General features: G+C 47.3%; 1 protein-coding gene and 1 long non-coding RNA gene across 3 annotated transcripts in view; one reads left to right on the top strand and one right to left on the bottom strand.

Annotated features, from left to right (window-relative positions):
- Positions 1–104: 104 nt before the first annotated feature.
- LOC311599332 lies at positions 105–1,257 on the top strand. The gene is made up of 2 exons (XR_014779866.1): positions 105–371; positions 511–1,257. It is a non-coding gene; the product is annotated as an uncharacterized lncRNA (long non-coding RNA).
- Positions 1,258–1,500: 243 nt separating this feature from the next.
- The window catches only part of SLC35E2B (solute carrier family 35 member E2B), a 30,502-nt gene continuing 10,214 nt past the window's right edge, over positions 1,501–21,788 (bottom strand). The window contains exons 5-9 of one of the 2 annotated variants that reach the window (XM_084785158.1): positions 16,084–16,204; positions 12,621–12,674; positions 11,945–12,051; positions 10,843–10,988; positions 1,501–5,798 (exon numbers count right to left, since the gene is read on the bottom strand). In XM_084785158.1, the coding sequence (XP_084641284.1) occupies positions 5,622–5,798; positions 10,843–10,988; positions 11,945–12,051; positions 12,621–12,674; positions 16,084–16,204 (605 nt within the window). In that variant the 3' untranslated portion in view covers positions 1,501–5,621. The remainder of the gene's footprint in view (positions 5,799–10,842; positions 10,989–11,944; positions 12,052–12,620; positions 12,675–16,083; positions 16,205–21,788) is intronic. The other variant, XM_084785157.1, reaches the window with a different exon arrangement.

Below are 21,788 nucleotides of genomic sequence, written 5' to 3'. Positions count from 1 at the left end.
CCCGGAGTAGGCGCCTACTAATGACGTGCGACTCCGTGGTTGAAGGCGGAGCGGCGCGCCCCTGGCGAGCTTCCGGGAGCTGACGAGCCGCTGGACGACCCGCCCGGGCGTCTTCGCGGGTGGGCCGGGTGTGTGGCTGCAGACGCGACTGCCTCCTTGCACTCGGGAGCGTCGTCTGCAGGCCGAACTTCTTTCTGATTGCCACGCCGCCCGACCCTCCACCACCGTCATGCTTACACGAGGCCGTTGGTTTCGGCTAAGCCGTGCTAGGCCCTCCGAAGTGGTGTCGTGTTAGAGGGTCCCACCATCAAATGCAAAGCCTGGCTGTCTTTCCGACTTAGGAATCCGAATTCCCAGATCGGCTAATTAAGGTGATGAGGACCGTCCTCCATTCAAGAAAATAACCGAATCCAATTTCCTCAACCTTTTGTCTTTTCAAGCCAACCTCTTCCGCTTGGCCTATGGGAGTGATTATGTTTGTTTTTGTTTTATAATTTGGCTTGGACACAGGGTTCAGCATGTAAACCTGGATTCGAATCCAGAAAGATTCTTTGGCCTCTGCTGGGAGCAAAGATGTGTACCGCCTTCCTCTGTGGGCTTTTCTTCTGTTCGTTCTAATTGCTGAATCACAAAGCTAAGTAAAATCTCCATATTGTAATTTTTATCTTGACACACATTGAAACAGGACAGATACGGTTTTACTGACAGCTTTTAAAGGTGACACTATGTCAGTACTTCTCGAAAGTGTATAAAGTTCTGACGCGTCCTACAATTCCACTAAAAACCTATTATCAGGGCTTGTTCAAAAGAGCAAAAATTAAAATTCCCCTTGCTTGTCTTTGTCAAGCCCTGTGTGTTTGGGGGAAAAAATTAGCAAAACCATACAGTGGTGTAGCACGCCTTTAATCCCAGCACTCAGGAGGTTGAGGCAGGTGGATATCCGAGTTGGAGGTCAGCCTGTAGCTAGTTCCAGGACTACCACGGCTTCAGAAAGAAGCCCTGTCTCAAGAAACAAACAAAAATTAGCAACAAACATCTTGAGTTTGGGGGCAGAAACAATCAAAATAGAAAGCAAACAACTGTCCACAATTATGGTCTTGAAATGGTAAAATGTAAATTAATATAACTAGTGCATGAAAAAAAGATGAAGGGTATTGGAGTGAAATGCTTTCTTATCTCAACTCTTACTTTGCTTCCAGAGTGACCTGGAAACCATCTCGGATCATTTTCATAAGCATAAATAAAAGAGTTACACAAGCTCAGCTATGTACACACCTTTGACCCCAGCACTCACTTGGAAGGCAAAAGCACGCAGATCTCTGAGTTCAAGATTAGCGTGGTCTACAGGGTGAGATCCAGGACAGCCAGGGCTACACAGACAAATGAGAGAGGGAGAGAGGAGGGGCGGGGGACGTGGTGAGAAAGAAAACAGTTACATATTTTCATATTACTACAAGAGCCACTGGCAGCTTGGATAAAAGGAATGAGGCTTCCACAGTGTTAATTACACAATATTAATTTATTACAGGAATCACTTTATTATGTAACAGAATCTTTTCTAGAAGGCATTAATACACTTAAATACTGATATAGTAAAATACAAAACACTATACACTTTATGATACATTTTAGTTTTCTAGTATTGTTTGGTGTAAAGCAAATATGACTTGACTTTGAAGTAGACAATAATAGTATCAAGGTGTTTTGTTTTATGTGGTACTTACCACCCTAAAATGTGGTCCTTTTCAAAGTACCAACAAATACTTGAACAAATACAGACTCACAATTATCCCCAAAGTCAGATATTACAAATGTGTTTAATATGCAGTTTAAGTCCCAGAAATGGAAGCTAAAAATGAAGCAAGCAAACAAACAAAAGGAAACCCACAATTTGCCAATGGGGTTTGTTTCAAACAGAATGTGAACATGTGAGACAGGGTCCAACAGCCCCGCACTCAGAATCAGAGGCCCCAGGAAAACACACTTCAGGAACACCAAAGCTGGATCGGTGGTGACTCGTGGTGGGTCCTGTTTGTCCACAATCAGCCCTTAAGTTCTGCGCTACCTCATGGGGTGGGCGGAGCTTTATAAACCAGGATAACAGGCTGGTGTCCACAGCTCAGAGGAGACCCAGCACCCAGCATTCCTGAAGCCCTGAGTTCTACAACAACAGAAACAGAAACAAGAGAGACAAAAGAAATGAAGTCAGGAGAGGTGACACACGTTTGTAATCTCAGTACTGAGAAGGCGGAAGTAAAAGGACCTAGAATTCAAGGAGGTCAAGGACAGTACGGGCTACATAGGAACTCAAGCTCAGAAAGGATTGCGTCTCTGTGAGGAGTTCCAGGATATACAGGACTACACAAAGAAACCCTGTCCCAAAACACAACAAAAGAAATAAATAAAAAAGAAAAAGAGTACTCTCAACTTCCTAGGCAGCAGACAGATTATAATGCTTTTGTTGTTTTTTCAAGACGGGGGATCTCTGTGTAGCCTTCGCTGTCCTGAAACTCACTCTGTAGACCAGGCTGACCTCAAACTCACAGGGATCTGCCTGCCTCTGCCTCCCAAGTGTTGGGATTAAAGGTGTAAACTATCACCACCAGACAACAGGTTTTAATGTTGCTATTTAAGAAATGATGATCAGGCCGGGCAGTGGACGCCTTTAGTCCCAGCACTATGGGAGGCAGAGGCAGGTGGATAGCTGTTGAGTTCGAGGCCAGCCTGGTCTACGAAGTGAGTCCAGGACAGCCAGAGCTACACAGAAACCCTGTCTTGAAAAACCAAAAAAAGAAAATAGAAAAAAAAGAAAGAAAAAAAAAGATGATAAAGTTTTTACTTTTTAAAAAAAAAAACATGGTCTCTATATGTAGCCCACACTGGCCTTGGAATCACTATGTAGCCTAATGCTTCCAAAGGACTATGATTACAGGAAAGTGCCACCACACTCTGATTTAAAAGCCAACAAAATGGGCTGGTCAGATGGCTCAGCTGTTAAGAGCATGGGCTGCTCTTCAAAAGGGTCCAAATTCAATTCCCAGGACCCACATGGCATCTCACAGCTGTCTAAAACCCCAGTTCCAGAGGATCCAAAAACCTTCACACAGACACACAAGCCGGCAAAATATCAAATGCATATAAAATTTGAATAAATTACTAAAAGAAAAAAAAGCATCTATTTTCCATGCCTTTTAAGGATGTTGTTGTCTCCCCTTCATCTTTCTATCCCATGTGGACTGCTAGAGATCAAGCCAAGGGCCTCTCAATGCATGCAAATCGTGTGGGTGTGGGCGTATGTGCACACATGTACGCATCCAGAGAAGCCACAGGCAGCAGGATCCCTAAAGCTGGAGTTACATGCACCCTGCATCAATTCTGAGAATTGAACTTGTTTCCTCAGGAAGAGAAGTCCTAGTTCTTAGCCACTACATTTTAAAGTTAGAAAATCATCTATCTTTTAGCTGGGCGTGGTGGTGCACACCTTTAACCCCGGCACTCGGGAGGCAGAGGCAGGCTGGATCTCTGTGAGTTTGGCCTGGTCTTCAAAGTAAGTCCGGGAGAGCCAAGGCTACACAGGGAAACCCTGTTTTGAAAAAACAAACACAAAACAAAAAAAAAATTGTACATCTTTTAACTGTGGGTGTAGGGAGTAAGAAGGTGGCTGGCTCAGAAGGTCTGTCCAGCATTCTATTTACTACGGACCAGACACTAAGTCACTACTTAGGCTCAGGAGGAATTAGCTAAGTAACAACACCTGACATCGCTATGTACATTAGTAACAATTCATGAGGAACCTTAAAGTACTAACAAAGTTAATTTAAAACATCGTGACGGTCGTAACAGATGGCCAGGCAGGGCCATGCTGGAGGAAGCAGCTGGGTGTGGAATGACGTAAGGGACGTAGGGCTGGGCGGGGTCACGGTGCTGGCTTTAGCACAGGTCCCACCATCCTCCCACCTGCGGGAGAGCGCTTTCAGAGATTCTGTTCTGTTTCTAATCCACAAACCTAGATGATCAAAACGAGCTGTGAGGCTGACGTGGGGGACAGGTGTCACCACAAGGGGCCATTTCCAAAGAACAGTAAGAAGACAGGTATTTGAGGCTCTGAGCATCCCCAGAAAAGCTCTGTGGGAAGGCCAGGGACCTCCAAGCAACGCCGTAAGCACATGCTCTCCTGTCTGTATCAGCAGCTCCACAGGCAGAGCTTGAGGAGACACGCCTACTGCACAGTTAACCCAGCACCCACCATCTACCCTCCAAAAGAGGAAGGAACAAGAAACCCAGGCAGTCAAATGAGAGACCATCTTCACAGTGGACGTGACCGTATATAGACACACCTAGCCTCTGTCCAGCACAGGTCAGCTTCTTTTAAAAGGTGGCTTGTAGATTAAAAGGCCTCCTTTTAATCAATTTTGGCAGATGACTTTTTCAAGTAAAACTTAGACGTAATTATTGCTCTTTTTCATCTCAGTCTATCTCTTCGAGGGGCTGTTTTCATATTTTCTAGGTAAGAAACCAACTTGGGAACCAGTGACACGTCATGGGCACTGAACACGTACACAGCAGGTAGAAGTGAGGCATGGAGCAGGAAGTGCCAACGGCTGCAGCTCACAGGCCTCAGAGTTAATGGAGAGTCTTAAAGACTGGCTAGCTATGGAATGCACCCCACACACAACCCACAAAATGATGAGTAGGGTAGAGCTAGCATCTCCTGCCCAAGGCCCCACTGTTGTCCTCCCCACCACTGGTGAGAAGGGGACAGGCTCTGGGCACCTGGTGGCTCAGGATGTGCCTCATATGATCCCTGGGAAGAGCCAGCTGTGTGTAGACTCTGAAGCACCTTACATGCAGGCACTCCAGAAGCATCCACAGGTGCCTGCTATGGTAAAAAGCAGCGCCATTAGCTGCAGCATAGCCTGTGAACTCTGCTAAACTTCCCTCTCATCCATCCTAAGGGAGTCTTGGCAGAACAGCCAAGATGGAAGAGAACTCCAGGGCACAGTTAGGCGCTTCCCCCAACTCCCCAGAGGTAACAGAAACACAGGACAGCACCCTGGAGCAGGGTATCTCAGAGTGGCACAGGGAAACAAGGGGACACAGACGCCCCTTCACATTAACACTGTCCCTCTGTGGCAGGAGACACTTGTCTCTGTTCCGTCTGCCACTCTGGTTTCTCAGGGTTTGTGGCTCCATCTTAGAGTCATTAACATCCGGAGCTTCTGATTCAGAGATTAAGAACCAGGATGCTTCAGTGCCTGTGGCGGCTGTGGGCATACAAAGCGTGAGGTCTCCCGGATGCATCAAGCAGAGAGCAGCTCGTGCTGGTGCTAGACCTGTGTGTACTCCACACTTGGCCCTGCGGAGGCGCTGGCCCAACCGCAGCCTGGGTAGTAACGCCAGGGGAGCTGTGGGTCATTTGATTCCTCCTGTCTCCTCCTCAGCCAGGCAGAAGCCGCTTCCCAACCTCCCCATCTGAGGTCCAGTGGGCAGCAGGAGAGGGACAGCACACAGTGCAGGAGACAGTCCAGGCTGGGATCCAGCGAACAGCATCAGGAGGAGCTCAGTGGTGCTGCCTCGGGTCCTGGGGAACCAACGGCTCTGTGTCACCCTCCTGGCCTTGGCTAGTGGCTGTGACCAGACTCTGCATGGTCTCCTGCTGATACTGCCTGGCCTTGTTGTAGAGCAAGACGCCCACTGTGACAAGGATGGTGCCAACAGCAGACAGGCTGGTGATTTTGTTGCCGAAAACGATGATGCTGAGCCAGATAGACAAGGCATGCTTCACGGTGCTGGCAACACTACAGTGAAAGAGTAGAGAGAACAGTCAGACTCTGGGTTCACAGCCCAACAGAGCACAGCCCGCTGCTGGTGGTGGCTGGCGACTGTTACACAATGCACCACTGCTGTGCTGGCCATCCAGGGGGGGTGGGGGAGGCACCTCTGGGGGGGGACATTAGGGGTTTGCCTGCAGCTTCCAGGGGTGTGGGGGGGGCGCCTTTGGGGGGGACATTAGGGCTTTGCCTGCAGCTTAGTTCTTTCACTTCTTGTGTTTATTTCTTAAATACTAAATCTCCAAACAAGGGCAGAAGAAAAGCCTCGGCGGGTAGGAGCAGTGGCTGCTCTTCCAGAGGAGCCGAGTTTGGTTCACAGCACCCAGACGGTGGCTCAAAACCGTCTCTAATTCCAGTCCCAGCGAATGCAACGCCCCCTTCTGGCCTCCATGGGCAGCAGGCGTGCATATGGAATGCGCACATACATGCCATACCAAACACCTGTAAAATGGCTCTTTCAGAACAGCAGCCACTCTCCCCTCCACACCCCACTGCACCCCGAGACAGGGTCTCTCTGTGTAGCCTTGGCTGTTCTGGACTCACTTTGTAGACCAGGCTGGACTCGAACTCCCAGTGATCTGCCTGCCTCTGCCTCCTGAGTGCTGGGATTAGAAAGAAAGAAAGGAAGGAAGGAAGAAAAGAAAAAAAGGAAAAGCCAGACAGTGGTGGCGCACGCCTTTAGTCCCAGCACCTGGGAGGCAGAGGCAGGTGGATTGCTGTTAAGTTTGAGGCCAGCCTGGTCTACAAAGCAAGTCTATGACAGCCAGGGCTACACATAGAAACCCTGTCAAAAAACAAAACAAAAAGAAAAGAAAACTCCATTCTGAAGCCGGTGTGGTGGCACATGCCTTTAATCCCAGCACTCTCGAGGCAGAGACAGGCTGTGAGTTCTAGGCCAGTCTAGTCTACAAAGTGAGCCTAGATAGCCCAAGGCTACACAGAGAAACCCTGACTCAAAAACATGACAAAAACAAAACCATAGTCCCAACAAAAAACTGGGTTTTCAAAGAACCCAAAAATCTCACTACTATTTCACTTTTGTGTGTGAGTTCTGCATGTCTGTATGTGTCCCACATGCATGCTGTGCTTGGCGCTCACAGAAGTCGGAGAAGGGCATCTGATGCCCTGGCAATGGAGTTATGGATGGCTGCAAGTCACCATGTGGGTGCCGGGAACCAATCCCAAGTCTGCTTTAAGAGCAGCAAGTGCTCTTAACTGTGGAGGAATGTCTTGAGTGGATGTAACAACTGTTAATAAAGCGCTGTTTAGCCAATCAGCTGGGCAGAAGGACAGGAAGCCGAAGGCGGGACTTCCTGGAGAAGGTGGAGTTGAAGGCCAAACTCTGCCAAGACAGGTTAGTCAAGTCCTCAGCAGCCCCTGCTTCACAAACATGCCTGTCAGATACACTGGGCCAGAAGGCTGAAGCTGATGCTCCAATGTGTTAAAGAGTTTTTAGTCAGTGTTCAGGCAGTAAAGTGTCTGTCTTTTTTTTTTTTTTCCATTTTGGAATCTGCTAACCTGCACTTCCCATTTACTCAGCTAATTAATTTTATTCCTTCTCAAGTCTGTGATGGGGTCGAAAACAGCAAAACATTATAACATAAATACAGCGATTGTTTTGTGGTTCTTGTGTATGTATACTGTAATATTGGTGTCGTGATATAAATGTATGTGTAAAAGGTTTTTTTAAATTATTAGACTAAAAAGGGGAATTGTGGAGGAATGTCTTGAGTGGATCTGACAACCGTCAATAAAGCACTGTTTACCAGTCAGCTGGGCAGAAGGAAAGAAAGTAGAAGGCGGCAGGACTTCCTGGAGAGGGCCGGGGCGAAGACTGGCTGTTGAAAGATGGGGTACAGGTGACTAGGACAGGGAGAGAAACAGCCCAAGGGTCAGAGTGAAGAGCTTGGGGTACACGTGTGTTATGAGGTTTAGAGTAGTCTGTTTAGTTCACCAGTAGATTTGTAGCAGTTTAGATTCTGCCCGGCACAGAGTGCTAACAGCTTTAAAGTATGTTTCAGACTCTGTGTCAGTTATTGGCTCAACTGATACAAATTATTGTAACAACTTAGCGGCTAAGCTATCTTTCCAGCGCCTTGTCTTAGTTTGATACAAGGCCTTGCTTCTGGACTTGCAGGGTCCTCCTGCATTCGCCTCCTGAATGCCGGGACTACTTAAATGTGCTACAAAGCCCGCCTCATTATTTATTTGAACAAAAATGTTGACGTGTACGAACCTGACTGTATGCATATGCATGTGTGTGCAGGAGCCCACATGGGTCAGAAGAAGTGTTAGATCCCCTGGAACTGGAGGAGTAACACACGATTGTAACCGGCCATGCAGTTATTCGGAACTGAGCCCTGGCCCGCTTCAGGTGCAGTAACCACTGAGCCATCCTTCCAGGCTCTAGACTGAAATATTTTAAAGTGGAGATAGTATGGTGTGTGTATGTGTGTGCATGTGCATGTGTGTGCATGTGCATGTGTATACATGCATGTTTTGGGGTATGGAGAGGGAGAGTTGGCACCATGGATTCCTTTGTCTTGCCTCTAACTACTATGGCGCTACTCCCAGCCACACTGTGATATTTTGACCCTAAATATTTCTTTCAGCTTACTTTCTGTAACGGAATGAGACAACACCACTGCACACCACACATACTGTCAAGGTCTTTACAGACCTGAGGAAATAAACAACTCTAAGAGGCTATAATTTGTTAAGTGAAACTGGTCTGATGCATACATCAGGACACAACAGAAACAGCTAATATAAAATACATTAAAAAAAAAAAAGCCAGGCGTGGTGGCGCACGCCTTTAATCCCAGCACTCAGGAGGCAGAGGCAGATGGATCGCTGTGAGTTCAAGGCCCGCCTGGTCTACAAAGCGAGTCCAGGACAGGCAAAGCTAACACAGAGACCCTGTCTTGGAAAACCGAAAAAGAGAAAAAGAAATACATAAAAATGCCTGGACTTTCGTTCTGCTGGGCTGGGATTAGGGATAACTTAATTTTCATACGATTCTGCTCTTTTGAACTGTCTGTGAGTTCTGGAGTAAATCAACCACAGACAGAAATAACTGGGGGAAAAAAACTGAGGTTATATTAAACGTGTATAGACTTTTTCCCCTTGTCATTACTTCCCCAAAACACAGTACAACAGTTACTTATAGCATTTACACAGGATTTTGTTAGTCTCGGGAGTCTATATGATTTAATTAGAGGATGAATATACTTCCTATGTGAATTCCTTGCCTTTTTATCTAAGGAATTTCAGATCTATGGATTTTTTTTTTTTTTTTTTTTAATTTTTTGAGACAGGGTCTCTCTGTGTAGCCTTGGCTGTCCTAGACTCACTTTATAGACCAGGCTGGCCTCGAACTCACAGCGATCCGCCTGCCTCTGCCTCCCAAGTGCTGGGATTAAAGGCGTGCGCCACCACCGCCCGGCTGGATCTATGGATTTTGAATCACAGATGGTAGTATATGTCTGTGGTCCCAGCACCTGGGAGATGGGGGCATGGGGATTAAGGAGTTAAGATTTCCTCGGTGATATAGTTGGTTCCAGACCAGCCTAGGCTATATAGAAGAGTTTCAAAATGAAAAACTAGTACCGGGCGTGGTGGCGCACGCCTTTAATCCCAGCACTCAGGAGGCAGAGGCAGGCTGATCACTGTGAGTTCGAAGCCTGCCTGGTCTACAAAGGGAGTCCAGGACAGCCAAGGCTACACAGAGAAACCCTATCTCAAAAAACAAAAAACAACAACAAACAAGCAAACAAAAAACAAAAACAAAAACAAAGGAAAAGTAATCTGTAAATCTTAGTATTAGCTGACAGTCCTGGGACCAGCTTCTCTCGGATACTAAGGTGCCGCTGTAATTATTTGTTAGTTTCCCAACAGAAATAAAACAAAAACGTTTGTAATGAAGATTTTCTGCTTTTACTTTTATATTTTTTAGATTTTATTTACTTGTTTTATTTACTTCATTTTTGAAGCAGCCATTTCTCTGTATAGCCCTGGCTATCATGGAATTCGGTTTGTAGACTAGGTAGGGCTCGAACTCAGAGATCCCCCTGCCTCTGCCAACCTTCAATTGCTAGGATTAACGCTGTGTACCACCATGCCTGGTATGAGGCTTTTTAAGATATAAATTTGTTGTTTGGTTGGGTGTTTCTTTTGGTTTTGGTTTTTTAAGACAGGGTTTCTCTGTGTAGCCTTAGCCGTCTGGGACTTGCTTTGTAGACCAGGCTGGCCCTGAACTCACAGAGATCTGCCTGCCTCTGCCTCCCAAGTGGGAGGACTAAAGGCATGCACCACCACGCCCGGCTTGACTTATTTATTTTTAGTTTATGTGAATTGGTGTTTTGCCTGTATTTATGTCTGTGTGAGGGTGTCAGATCTCCTGGAACTGGAGCTACAGACAGATATAAGCTGTCATGTAGGTGCTGGGAACTGAACCTGGGTCCTCTGGAAGAGCAGCCAGTGCTCTTAACCACTAAACCATCTCTTTCGCACTTATTTCTTTTCGAAGAATCGACAACATTGAAAAAATGATATTTCGGCAGGGCACAGTGGCCCACGGCTGTGATCCCAGCACCTGGGAGGCAGAGGCAGGTGGATCTCTGTGAGTTCGAGGCCAGCCTGGTCTACAAAGGGCGTGTCCAGGACAGCCATGGCTACACAGAGAGATCCTGTGTCGAAAAAAAAACAAAAACAGGACACAACACCAACTGTTTGGTCTCTGCACTTCCACATGAGGAGCTCGGGAACGGCATGTGGGCACCAGCTCCTATCTGGACCAACACAAACAGAACATCCATCATCCTGATGGTCTCTGACAGCTCTGCTCTAGATAGAAAACATCCAAAGAATCTCAGAAAAATGTCTGCAACATGGATGTCTAGGAAAAAGTCCCCTGCAAATCCATTTCACATAGTGATGGCACAAAATATCCCATGACGCACAATGTGCCACCGGTTACCGCTACAGAAGGGAATCTCAAAGTTCCAATCACCTGAAAGTCACCGGGGAGATCTTCCCCATGAGAGCGTACGCAGTGACGCTCTGAAGGTGAAACAAGGCGCCGTCCATCAGCAGCAGCAGCACGATGTCCTGGCTGTAGCTGAAGCTCTTCCCGCTCCTGCCGATCACAGGAACATCCTATGACCAAAACAAAAGGACACTTGCGGCTTGTGTCTCCCTGTCGCCATGGCAGCTGAGGAGGTATGCTATCACTGGTGCCAGGGACTGAAAGCAGTGACACCGAGAGCTCTGCATGGCTCCCTGATAGACAGCACTGCGGCACACTCATCAGGACCTTCCCATGGGCTGGCACAGTGCACAAAGGAAGCTGAAGCTCCTGTGACCACCAGGGGGGAGCTAAATGCTTCAACCAACCATTCCAGGTCCAAGACTACATCCTAAACACAGCCCATCCCAAAGGATGTAGATGTGAGAAACACCTTTACCATGTGTGGAACTGTGGGGCAAGGTAAAGCCATGTCTCACAGCATGATCACTATAGACTTTCCAGTTCCTTATGTTTTAGAGTAAACAGTTTACACAGACACACACTTCCATAAACTGAGGGACTCCAGGAAATGTGTCATGACGGTATCTGTGCCTACAAGCTCGCTAGGTGGCAATTTAGGGAAGGGGCTGAGGGTGAGGAATCATCTCAGTTTGGTTGACTTAGGTGGGTGTGGGGACACATTCGTTTAATATTAGCCCTCAAGAGGCTGAGGCAAGCATATCTCTGTAAGTCTGAGGCCAGCCTGGTCTACACAGCAAGTTTCAGGCCAACCAGAGGACATAATGAGACCTTGTCCCGTCTCAAAACAACAGAAAACTCTACTGACTATTATTTATTTTTTGGTTTTTTGATACAGGGTCTCTCCATGTAGCCCTGGCTGTTCTGAAACTTACTCTGTAGACCAGGCTGGCCTCAAAGTCAGAGATCCACCTGCCTTTGTCTCCCAAGTGCTAGGATTAAAAGCCCGCACCACCACCGCCCAGCTCTGTTGACTATTCTATAGTGGGCACATACCATTTCCACTATAAAAGATAAACTAACAAAGTCTAAGAACCCTTAGGAAAACAAGGAACTAGCCACCCACCCTTCTCCTGAACTGTCAGAGGCTGGAGACCCACCATGAAGAAGGTCCAGGCAGGGATCAGCAAGGCCACAGCAGCAGCGCTGGTGTAGAACTGCAGCTCCGGGGCCCTGAAGCAACAGAAGACACTTGATCCTTCCCATGCCTGGGTCTAGGCTTCTACCTGGTATTTTCAGCAAAGAAAACGCTAAGGAATCAGCAGTCTGGAAATGAGTCTCCCGCAGGGACACAGATGCCCTTGGCACTCGAGGAAGGCGAAAGGGTCACCATGAACTGAGCTGGCTGCTTAGGGGTCTGAGGAGTAAGCTGGAAAACAGGTGGTTTTCCCTCAGTTTTTCACAAAGAACTGTCAAAGCCACACAGACAAAGTGAGTTCAGGTTCCCAGGGTCATTGAGGGCTGTACAATGATCAAAAGTCCTGCTGGGAATACGTAGCTTTGATCCCGGCACTTGGGGGGCAGAGGTAGGAGGATCTTTGTGAGTTCAAGGCCAGGCTGGTCTACACAGTGAGGTCTAGGACAGCAAGGACCACATAGAGATGCTGTCTCGACCCTCCACACTCCCATCACTGCCACTACCACCGCCACCACCACTGCCACCACCACCACCACCACCACCACTGCCACCACCACCGCCACCAGAAAGAGAAACTATAAATCCTCCTACTGGAGATACTTACGAGAACCTGTATTTGTCCCCACTGAGAAGTTTTTTCGAAAAAACATTCTGCAAACTAGAACAAAGAAAAGAAGTTAAACATTTTCGTCAGCTAGGAATACAAGGATGATGAAAATGGCTGCAAAGCTCAACAGCCACTGGCACTTACTTGCCTGAGGCCAGTCCTGTGCCGGGCGTGCCCAGGCACCATCTCACTGAAAGGACAACTGTGCCTACTGTCCCTACAGACAAGTAAGGAGAAAGCACAGAGCCTGAGTGATGTGCCGTCTCACACCTCACAGGACCACAATGGTGTTGCTCTACACACTTTGAAAAACCCAACAAGGACCAGGCACGGCAGCTCCTGCCTGTAATCCCAGCACTCGGGAGGCAAAGGCAGGTGGATCTCTGTGAGTTCGAGGCCAGCCTAGTCTACAAGTGAGTCCAGAACAGCCAGGAGGCAGAGGAAGGAAGGTTTCTGTGGGTTCAAAGACAGCCTGATCTATACAGTACGTTTCAGGACAGGCAGGGATGAATGGAGAGACCCTGTCTCAAACAAATAAAATCTAAAACCAATCAAAATAAGCAAAGTAAGCAAGGAAACAAACAAACAAACAAAAAACAAAATAACTCCCTCGGAATGAAGTGCTCATAAACCATTTCCCATAATTCCCAAGGTGCAGCTGAGGATTCTGGGATAACAAGGGCCCCATGGTACATCTACGACTGAATAAAACTATTCATGCACACAAAAACCCCTGGACTCACTTTGTAGACCAGGCTGGCCTCGAACTCACAGCAATCCACCTGCCTCTGCCTCCTGAGTGCTGGGACTAAAGGTGTGCACCACCACGCCCGGCTAAAATCACAGGTCTTTAAGCCAGAGCAGACACACCACAGGGAAAACACACAAATAGCCAAAGAGAATATAAAACAATTCTGGCTTCACAAGTGACCTCAGACCCATGTGGTGGCACATACCTTTAATTTCAGCACTTTGTGGGCAGAGACAGGCAAATCTCTGAGTTCCAAGCTAGCCTGGTCTATAAACAGAATCCAAGATAGCTGTCTCAAAAACAAACAAAAAAACCAAGAACAACAACAACAAAAACAAACCAAAAAACAACAACAGCGACCTCAGAGACAGTGGGACCCTGCTGCCTAGCTTCTCACTGGAGAGGGTCTAATTTAGTGTAGGAAAAGGCTGTGCCCCCACCCTCACTGACAGAACAGTGACCAAGGATGCGGTCTCAGGCAACAGAACAGTAGCAATCAAGAGCATCTGCAGATGTTCGGGACAGGTAAAGATCCATGTCGCTGCAGATTGGCTTCTGAACAGAAGGGTTAAGTGTGTGTGTAAGATCAAGAGGAAGTCACAAAAGGCGCGCTGTAGGAAATGCCTAGTGATGAAGCTTCTTTTTTTTTTTTTGGGGGGGGGGGTTTCGAGACAGGTTTTCTCTGTGGCGCCTTGGCCATCCTGGACTCACTTTGTAGAACAGGCTGGCCTCGAACTCACAGCGATCCGCCTGCCTCTGCCTCCTGAGTGCTGGGATTAAAGGCGTGCGTCACCACGCCCGGCAGGTGATGAAGCTTCTTAAACAAGGTTCTGTGTGGTGTAAGCCTGTTAGGCTCCTAAGATGCTCCAAGGGTGCAGGACTAGAGGACAGGCCTCACTGAGGGAGAGGGCCAGTTTTGTTCACATGCACCGCTCAAGAACTGCAAGGCCAGCTGTTTTCTTTAGCAGTAACAGTAATAACAAACAAATGGGAAAGCCAGACACGCCTTTAATTCTAGCAGTCAGGAGACAGAAGCAGGTGGATTTCTGTGAGTTCAAGACCAGCCTGGTCTACATAATGAATTTCAGGACAGTCAGGGCTAAACAGAGAGATCCTATCTCAAAAACAAAAATAGGGGAAACCTTAAACTGATGAGTAGTTCTGAAAGAAGAGTTTTTGGGGTGAACTTCAGTGACAGCACGGATGGAGGTGACCTGTCAGATATACTGTAGTGGCTAATACCTGTCACCTCAACAATCAGGAGGTTGAGGCAGGAGGATTGGCAGTTCAAAAATGGCCTGGACTACACAGTAAAAGGAGTAAAAAGAATAAAAAGCGACAAGGCTGGACTGTGACATCTGTCCTACAGCTGACCGTGTGACCAGAACACTAACACCAACCGACATTTTTGCTCAGGATCTTTCCACGTGGCTGGCATCTGACCGAGAGTTAACTTTTTCCTCCTCACCTTTGCAGCCCTAACACCAGGACATAAATAGTCACTCAGCCCAGAAGAGACAGAGTGACCCAGTGGCCAGGCGTTGCAGCCTTGAGATGGTGTCTGGCTTCTCCTTGGTTGTATTTACCTTGACTATGTGACATACAGGGCTAAGCTTGTATTTTTCATGAGCCAATGATATGCTTGTTAGAATTATCATATTAATTACAAGGTCCAGCCCACAGTTTAACACAGAGTGCATGTATGTGGGTGTAGGCATGTATGTGCATGATCACCACGGTGCACACGTGAAAGTCAAAGACAGCCTCGCTGTGGTGTTTTGTTTTGTTTACTTCATTGGTTGGTTCTTCGAGACAGGGTCTCTACCAGGCTGGCCTTGAACTCACAGAGATCCACCTGCCTCTGCCTTCTTGAATGCTGGGATTAAAGGCGTGCGCCACCATGCCCAGCTTCACACTGCTTTGTTTTGTGCTGCTATTTAGAGTAGTGTCTCACTATCCATCTCCTGACGGCCTGGAGCTCACAGCAGTTCTGCTTCTGCCGAGATTACCAGCACATGCGCCACCACACCAGCCTGGTTAGCACAGCGATCATCACGACTATTCTGACCGTGGAATGTGGGAAAGATTAAGCTTTGTCACAGGTGGAAGCAATCTTGGCGGGCTTTACCCTTGGGGCACACCATGAATACCTTGTGAGAGACTGTTTGGAGCCTTCCTGGGCTTGGAATTCAGGAAGCCTACCTAGGAACCCCACCGTGGCTATTGTTTTCCTAATTGACCCTCGAAGGGAGAAGGGACCGCCCTTTGCATATGACTGGGAAGGCGCGGAGAGAGAGGAAAGGACCGGACCAGCTCGTGGGACTGAGACACCTAAGGACCCGTCCTGCCGAACGGATTCCAGGAGGTTTTAATCTTCTGTCCCTTTAACCTTTTTTTCCTTCTTGTATATACTAGTTGGGTTGTATAATAAAGTTTAATTGTTAATAAACTAAGCCAACAGTGGAACCGTGTCACCTCTAGTCAGCATACTAAGAATGAGGATCCCACATCATCACACTACAGATTGGCTGGAGAAAACGCACCTGATCTGGAGCTTACTGTCATGCTTCTTAGAAAACACAGGACAGTGGAGCCACGCTCTGAGGCACAGCAGTGGGACTGGGCTCGGAACATCTGTGGACTCAGAGGAAGGACAGCCAGCACTCTCACGCAGCCCCACCCCGCCATCCCCCTTGCGCTGTGACTCACCAATCCATGATGTTGGTGGACAGTGCAGCTGAGAAGCCCAGGACATTGAAGCTGATCTCCGTGGCAGTGCACAGCGCTAGTCCTCCCATGACTGGGATAAGGGACAGGTTGACCAGCAGCCCTAACAAGAACAAGACAGGAGTGTGCGTAAGTGTGGCTGCACACAGGTCATGGAACATTCGTGTAGGTTAGAGGACATGCTGTGGGAGACAGCTTTCTCCTTCCACCATTAGGGCCTGGGGACTGAACTCAGGGTTGGCAGCAAACTTCTTTACCCACTGCTGGCTCCTCCAGTTCATTCCTTTTTGGGACGAAAACAAAAAACAAAAAACAAAAAAAAGCCGTATGTGATGGTGCACACACGTAATCGGTTGGTGTTCGGGAGACAGAAACATGTAGAGCTCTGAGTTTGAGGCTGGCCTGGTCTCCGGAGCCAGCTGCAGGACAGGCAGGGTTGCAAAAGGAAACCCGGTCTTGAAAAACAAAACAACAACAAAAAACCCACTAATCAATAGATAAAATTACTCATTCAGGGACCGGGAAGATGGCTACTCGACTGGCAGTGCTTGCTGCTCTTCCGGAGGATGCCCTGGGTTCTCAGCACTTACCTGGGGCTTATCACCGTGATCCATGTACCAAGGGATCCCACACTTTCTTCTGGCCTCTGCAGGCTGCCCACCCTCCATGCACACACACACATGCATGCACACACTAAACAAATAAATAAATGTTTAATTTAAAAATCCATTCAATGCAATGCAAATCACCTTTCCCACCTACATTAACTAAGGAAATGACATCAGGTACCTTTTCAGTTTTACATACAAGACTTAAAACAAGGACACAGGCCCTTTATGGTTATAAAAAGTAACAGTCACTGTTCTTGGTTCAGCTCGGAAATACTAGGAGCAGACTTTACTTTTACCTCAATACCTTATAATAACAAACAGTTTGATTGGCTTTTAAATATGTCAGAGGATTGGCAATTGGCATTTCTTAATTACACAGGAAAAATAAAGTTTAAGAAACTTTGGTGAAGTTTCTTAAATTACAGGCTGCCACCTTCCCTAATTTTCTCAACAACCAATTTCTGGTGCCACCGCGGTGTCTACTGAGGGCTCAGCCTCAGGTGTGGCAGTGGTGGTTACAGAGGCCAAGCCGTGCAAAAGCAACCTTCTTTTACTAAAGCTCAAAAGGCTGAAGTTGCTGCTATTACGGCCTTTTCTGTGTTTTCACCTTGGCCTTTAAATGTTTGCACTGATTCTCAGTACGTTGCTCGGTTTTATCGCACTATTGAAACTGCTGTCACTATGATCCGAGCTGAGTTAACGTCCTCTTGCTACAATTCAGACTTTGGTACAGACATTACCCATCTGCCTGCTCATTCTTCCCTTCTGGGACCTCTGAGAGAAGGAGATCGCTTGGCAGACGAAGCTGGTAGATCCACTGTGCCAGTACTCGCCCCACAGTACTCGCCCCACAGTACCCACAGTACCTGCCCCCACAGTACCCACAGTACCCGCCCCCACAGTACCCACAGTACTCACCCCATAGTACCTGCCCCCACAGTACCCGGCCCCCACAGTACCCACAGTACTCACCCCATAGTACCCGCCCCCACAGTACCTAGTACCTGGCCCCACAGTACTCGCCCCACAGTGCCCGCCCTACAGAGCAAGCCAAGAATTCTCCTGCTTCACACCATCAAAATCCACAAGCATTGAGACGTCAGTTTCATTTGTTCAGAGAAGCGGCTGGACAAGTTGTTAGGCAGTGTCAGGCCTGTCCAGTTCACCATCCAACCCAACACTGAGGTGTAAACCCTTGAGGCTTAAGGGCTACAGATTTGGAAGAAACTCTTCTGTACATTTTTGTATGGATGCACACGCACAGGCACGGAAGGCCACGCCCACCCGCAGAGGCGGAGCCTTAAAGGATGCTATGCAACACCTGTTCTGTTCTCTCTCTTATCTAGGAATGCCTGAACATTTAAGAGCAGATAATGCGCAGCTCACTCCAGCAAAGGTGGTGCTCATTCCTGCTCTACCTTGGACCACAGGAATTCCTCATAATCCTCAGCGGCAAGCCCTGTGGAGCTGCAACAGCAGACTCTTTTTCTTTTTCTTTCTTTCTCTCTTTTTTTTTGGTTTTTCAAGACAGGCTGGCCTCAAAACCACATAGATGCCCCTTGCCTCTGCCTCCCCAGTGCTGGGAGTGAAGGCGTGCGCCACCACACCTGTCTTCACATCAGACTCTTAAAGCCCAAATAATGAAGTTTAAAAAATGGTGATCTGCATTATTATTCCCCAGCTCATATTCTGGCACACTCCATCTTTGTTTTAAATTATTTAAACAAGGGAGGAGACGGCTTAAGTGCCATGGAAAGACACTGGGGACAACAAAGTGAAAATAAACCTAAAGTTAAATGGAAAGAGTTGTTAACTTCACAACGGAAAGGACCAGATGTCTTACTAATGAGTGAGTGAGGAGCCTGTGTTTTCCCAACAGATGCTGAAGCACCGACCTGGATCTGAGATTGGCTCATCCGACCGGTCACAGAACTCAAAGCTCCCATTGAAAAAAAGAAGAAAGACCCAGAGTAGAAAGACAGCACGTCACACAGCTAACACGGCTTCATCCTCCTCGGCGGAACAGTTTGCAGACCATGCATTGGCCGCGCCAGTTCCTCAGTTAAAGTGGGAGGAGCATAAATGTATCCCAGGTGCAGCAGCCACACATGGTAATCTGGTTCCTACATGGGGTCCGCTCAAGGCCTTGGCTAGTGGAGCCCAGGCCCTGGTCTCTACTAATAGCCTCCCGCACCCCACAGAATGTGTGCGCAGGCATGCTTGCTCTTTTGGCAGTGGAGGTGTGTTTTTTCCTGCTTTACTGTGGCCGATGCTCAGGAATCTGGGGCTATATACCTCATCTCCCCATACGTCATGTGGCTATGGGATGCGGACCTAATTAAAGTCACTACTGCCAATGTCGACCTGCTAGATCGACAGAGTAGCACATATTTAACTCAGCAGTCAGCAAATAATTTTGCTTTTGAAGGCTTGGCTCCCTCGTGGCCCATTTGTTTTACAGCTGGAGAGGTAACACAAGACTGTTTTCTGTTGAGGGGACATACTTCAATAGTTGGTTCTCCTTCTGATTGTCTAGGTTGTTACTATAACAACGAGAGATATATGGCTCCTTAAATTATATTTACCTCAGGTTTATAATGATACTCATTTTAAATGGGCTCCAAATCCTTTGCCTAGGACAAGATAGGAAAGATACCTAAAATGGTTTTCATGTGGTTTCCCTCCAATGCTGTGGTGTATACTCCCTTTAATAATTCTGATTTACAGCTTTGGGGTTGATCAGTTTCAAGTCCACATCTTGCCTAAAAGCATGAATTGAGAAAAAAAAAGTGCTATTATGCATTTCAGCGGCTGTTCCCAGCTAAAATGTGAGATCGCGGTACTCCCCAGGACGGGTGACTCCGATATTTTGCCCCATGATTGGAAAAATAGAGCTGCCCTTGCAAGATAATTTATTTTGTCTTTTTGCAGCTACTGAAAAAGTGTCTCTCATCTGGTACAGAGCTGGTACGACAAAAGAACCAGTCACTGCTTGTGTTTCCTCCCCATTTTCCATCTTACATAAAGGAACAAATGGAATTTTACATTCAAAGAAAGGAACGAAGGCATCTGTCATACTTCTGATAAGGGATGTGTTCTGACTAACTGCATCACTGAAACTAGTCAGGACACCTTTATGTTGTTGAAGCAACGTCCCTATGTTACGCTGTCTATGAGCATCACTGGGTCTTGGTTTAATAATCCTGGAACTGAGCTACTACTACATAGAGCTGCTTCATCTTTAAAGCAAGCAAGATTTGTGGCTTCTCTTATTTTAGGAATTTCAGCACTGATAGCCACTATCTCTAGCTTTGCTGTTGCCGCCACGTCATTATTATGGAGACCAGCTATCTAGGAATGTCTGCCTGGCATTATTTTATCAGGAAGACGTTGACAGAGGACTTCAGGGCAGAGTCCACGCTCAGAACGTCAAGGCTAGACTAGCAGTTCCATGCCATTCAATGTTTACATGGAGTTGTGGCAAAACTCCATTACAGTATAAGGAATCAGAACACGAATGGGCAGGTATACAGAGCCATGTCAAAGGACCCTGGAATCCTTCTGACTTGGGAGCTAATCTTCATCTACTTCATGGAAAGACAACTGATGTCGGAAGTTCACGCTTAGGTTCTGCCTCTCTTGAGGAAGCGGCTACTGAATTTTCCTCTGCGTTGGAAAGCCGTCTTTCTACATCCTCATGCAATCTGATGCTAGTTAACGGTGCATTTGCACTCGGGCTATTTTCACTCTTGGTCATTTGTCTTCCAGTCATCACCCGCCAGCTCCGAAGAGCCACAGATGCCTTGACAGTGAACCTGAAGACCACTTTTTAAAGATTTATTTATTCATTTATTACATATACAGTGCTTGTGTTCAGCATGCATGTGAGCCTGCCCGCCAGAAGAGGGCGCTAGATCACATTACAGATGGTTGTGAGCCACCATGTGGTTGCTGGGAATTGAACTCAGGACCTCTAGAAGAGCAGCCAGTGCTCTTAACCTCTGAGCCACCTCTCCAGCCCAGATCAAGTTCTTTCTTTACAGAATGTCTAGCTCAAGCTATGCGGCTATGACCATCTTGTAAATATATTGTCTTCAGCTCAGGAAAACTTATGATTAAACTTTCCTGTGTATTGTTCAGAAGATAATCATCAGGTCATGCTGACCATAGCTTGAAATTGATTGATTTTTGTTGTAGGTTACAGAACTTTTTGTATTTCCTTGTTACTCTGTTGATTTTTGATTGCCCTAGTGATTGTAACAACAACAACAAAAAATGATGTAATCTGTACCAAAAAAAAAAAAATTGAACTTCATTTCAATAAAGTACGGGGGTTGGCCCAAAGAGAAAGAGGCAAACAAGTAGCAGACATGAGAGAGTAAGCTAGAGTGACATCTACACAGAGAAACCCTGTCTCAAAAAGCCAAAAAAAAAAAAAAAAGCTAGGGTGACATGAGGAACAGCAAGACAGACGGACGGATAGACAGGGAACAGCGAGAGAAATGGGTAACAGCAAGCAAGAAGAAAAATAGAAGGATGGGTAACAGCAAGCAAGATAAGCATTTGGACAGACAGACACATCAAATGAGACAGAGACAGAGTCAGAAGAAAAGTTCTCCTGGGCTTTAAGACCGTCAGCTTGTACCGCATATGCCTGAGTTTCTGAGTATTTCTTTTTCCTCCATTCCTCAACCTCTCCTCAACAACTGGTTCCTCTAACTAGTTGTTCCACCAACCATTGCTTCCCCTAACCACCTGCTCAACTCTCCCTCCCGAGGACCCGCCTCTCTTCTCCGCTGTTCCTGGAGCTGGCCTTGGGGAGCAGCAGTGGACAACATGCATAAAATTCCAGAGAGATCTAGACACTTTACCTGACTTTGCTACTGGATAACTATGGCGTAGCCAACACCCTGTGCCCTGAGTGTGGAGGAATGCTGCACAGCTGGGCCACTGGGGAGAAGGACAGGAAGTGGAAGGTGGGGCTTCCGGGTGAGGAGGAGCAGCCAGGAGCTGACAGTTGAGAGTGAGAGCACACAGCTGATGCAGAGAAGCTGCCCTAGGAGGATCAGGCTGGCA

Source organism: Acomys minous, assembly GCF_964271855.1.
Source record: "Acomys minous genome assembly, chromosome: 6".
Taxonomy (NCBI): Eukaryota; Metazoa; Chordata; class Mammalia; order Rodentia; family Muridae; genus Acomys; species Acomys minous.
This window is presented reverse-complemented; position numbering and strand designations above follow the sequence as displayed.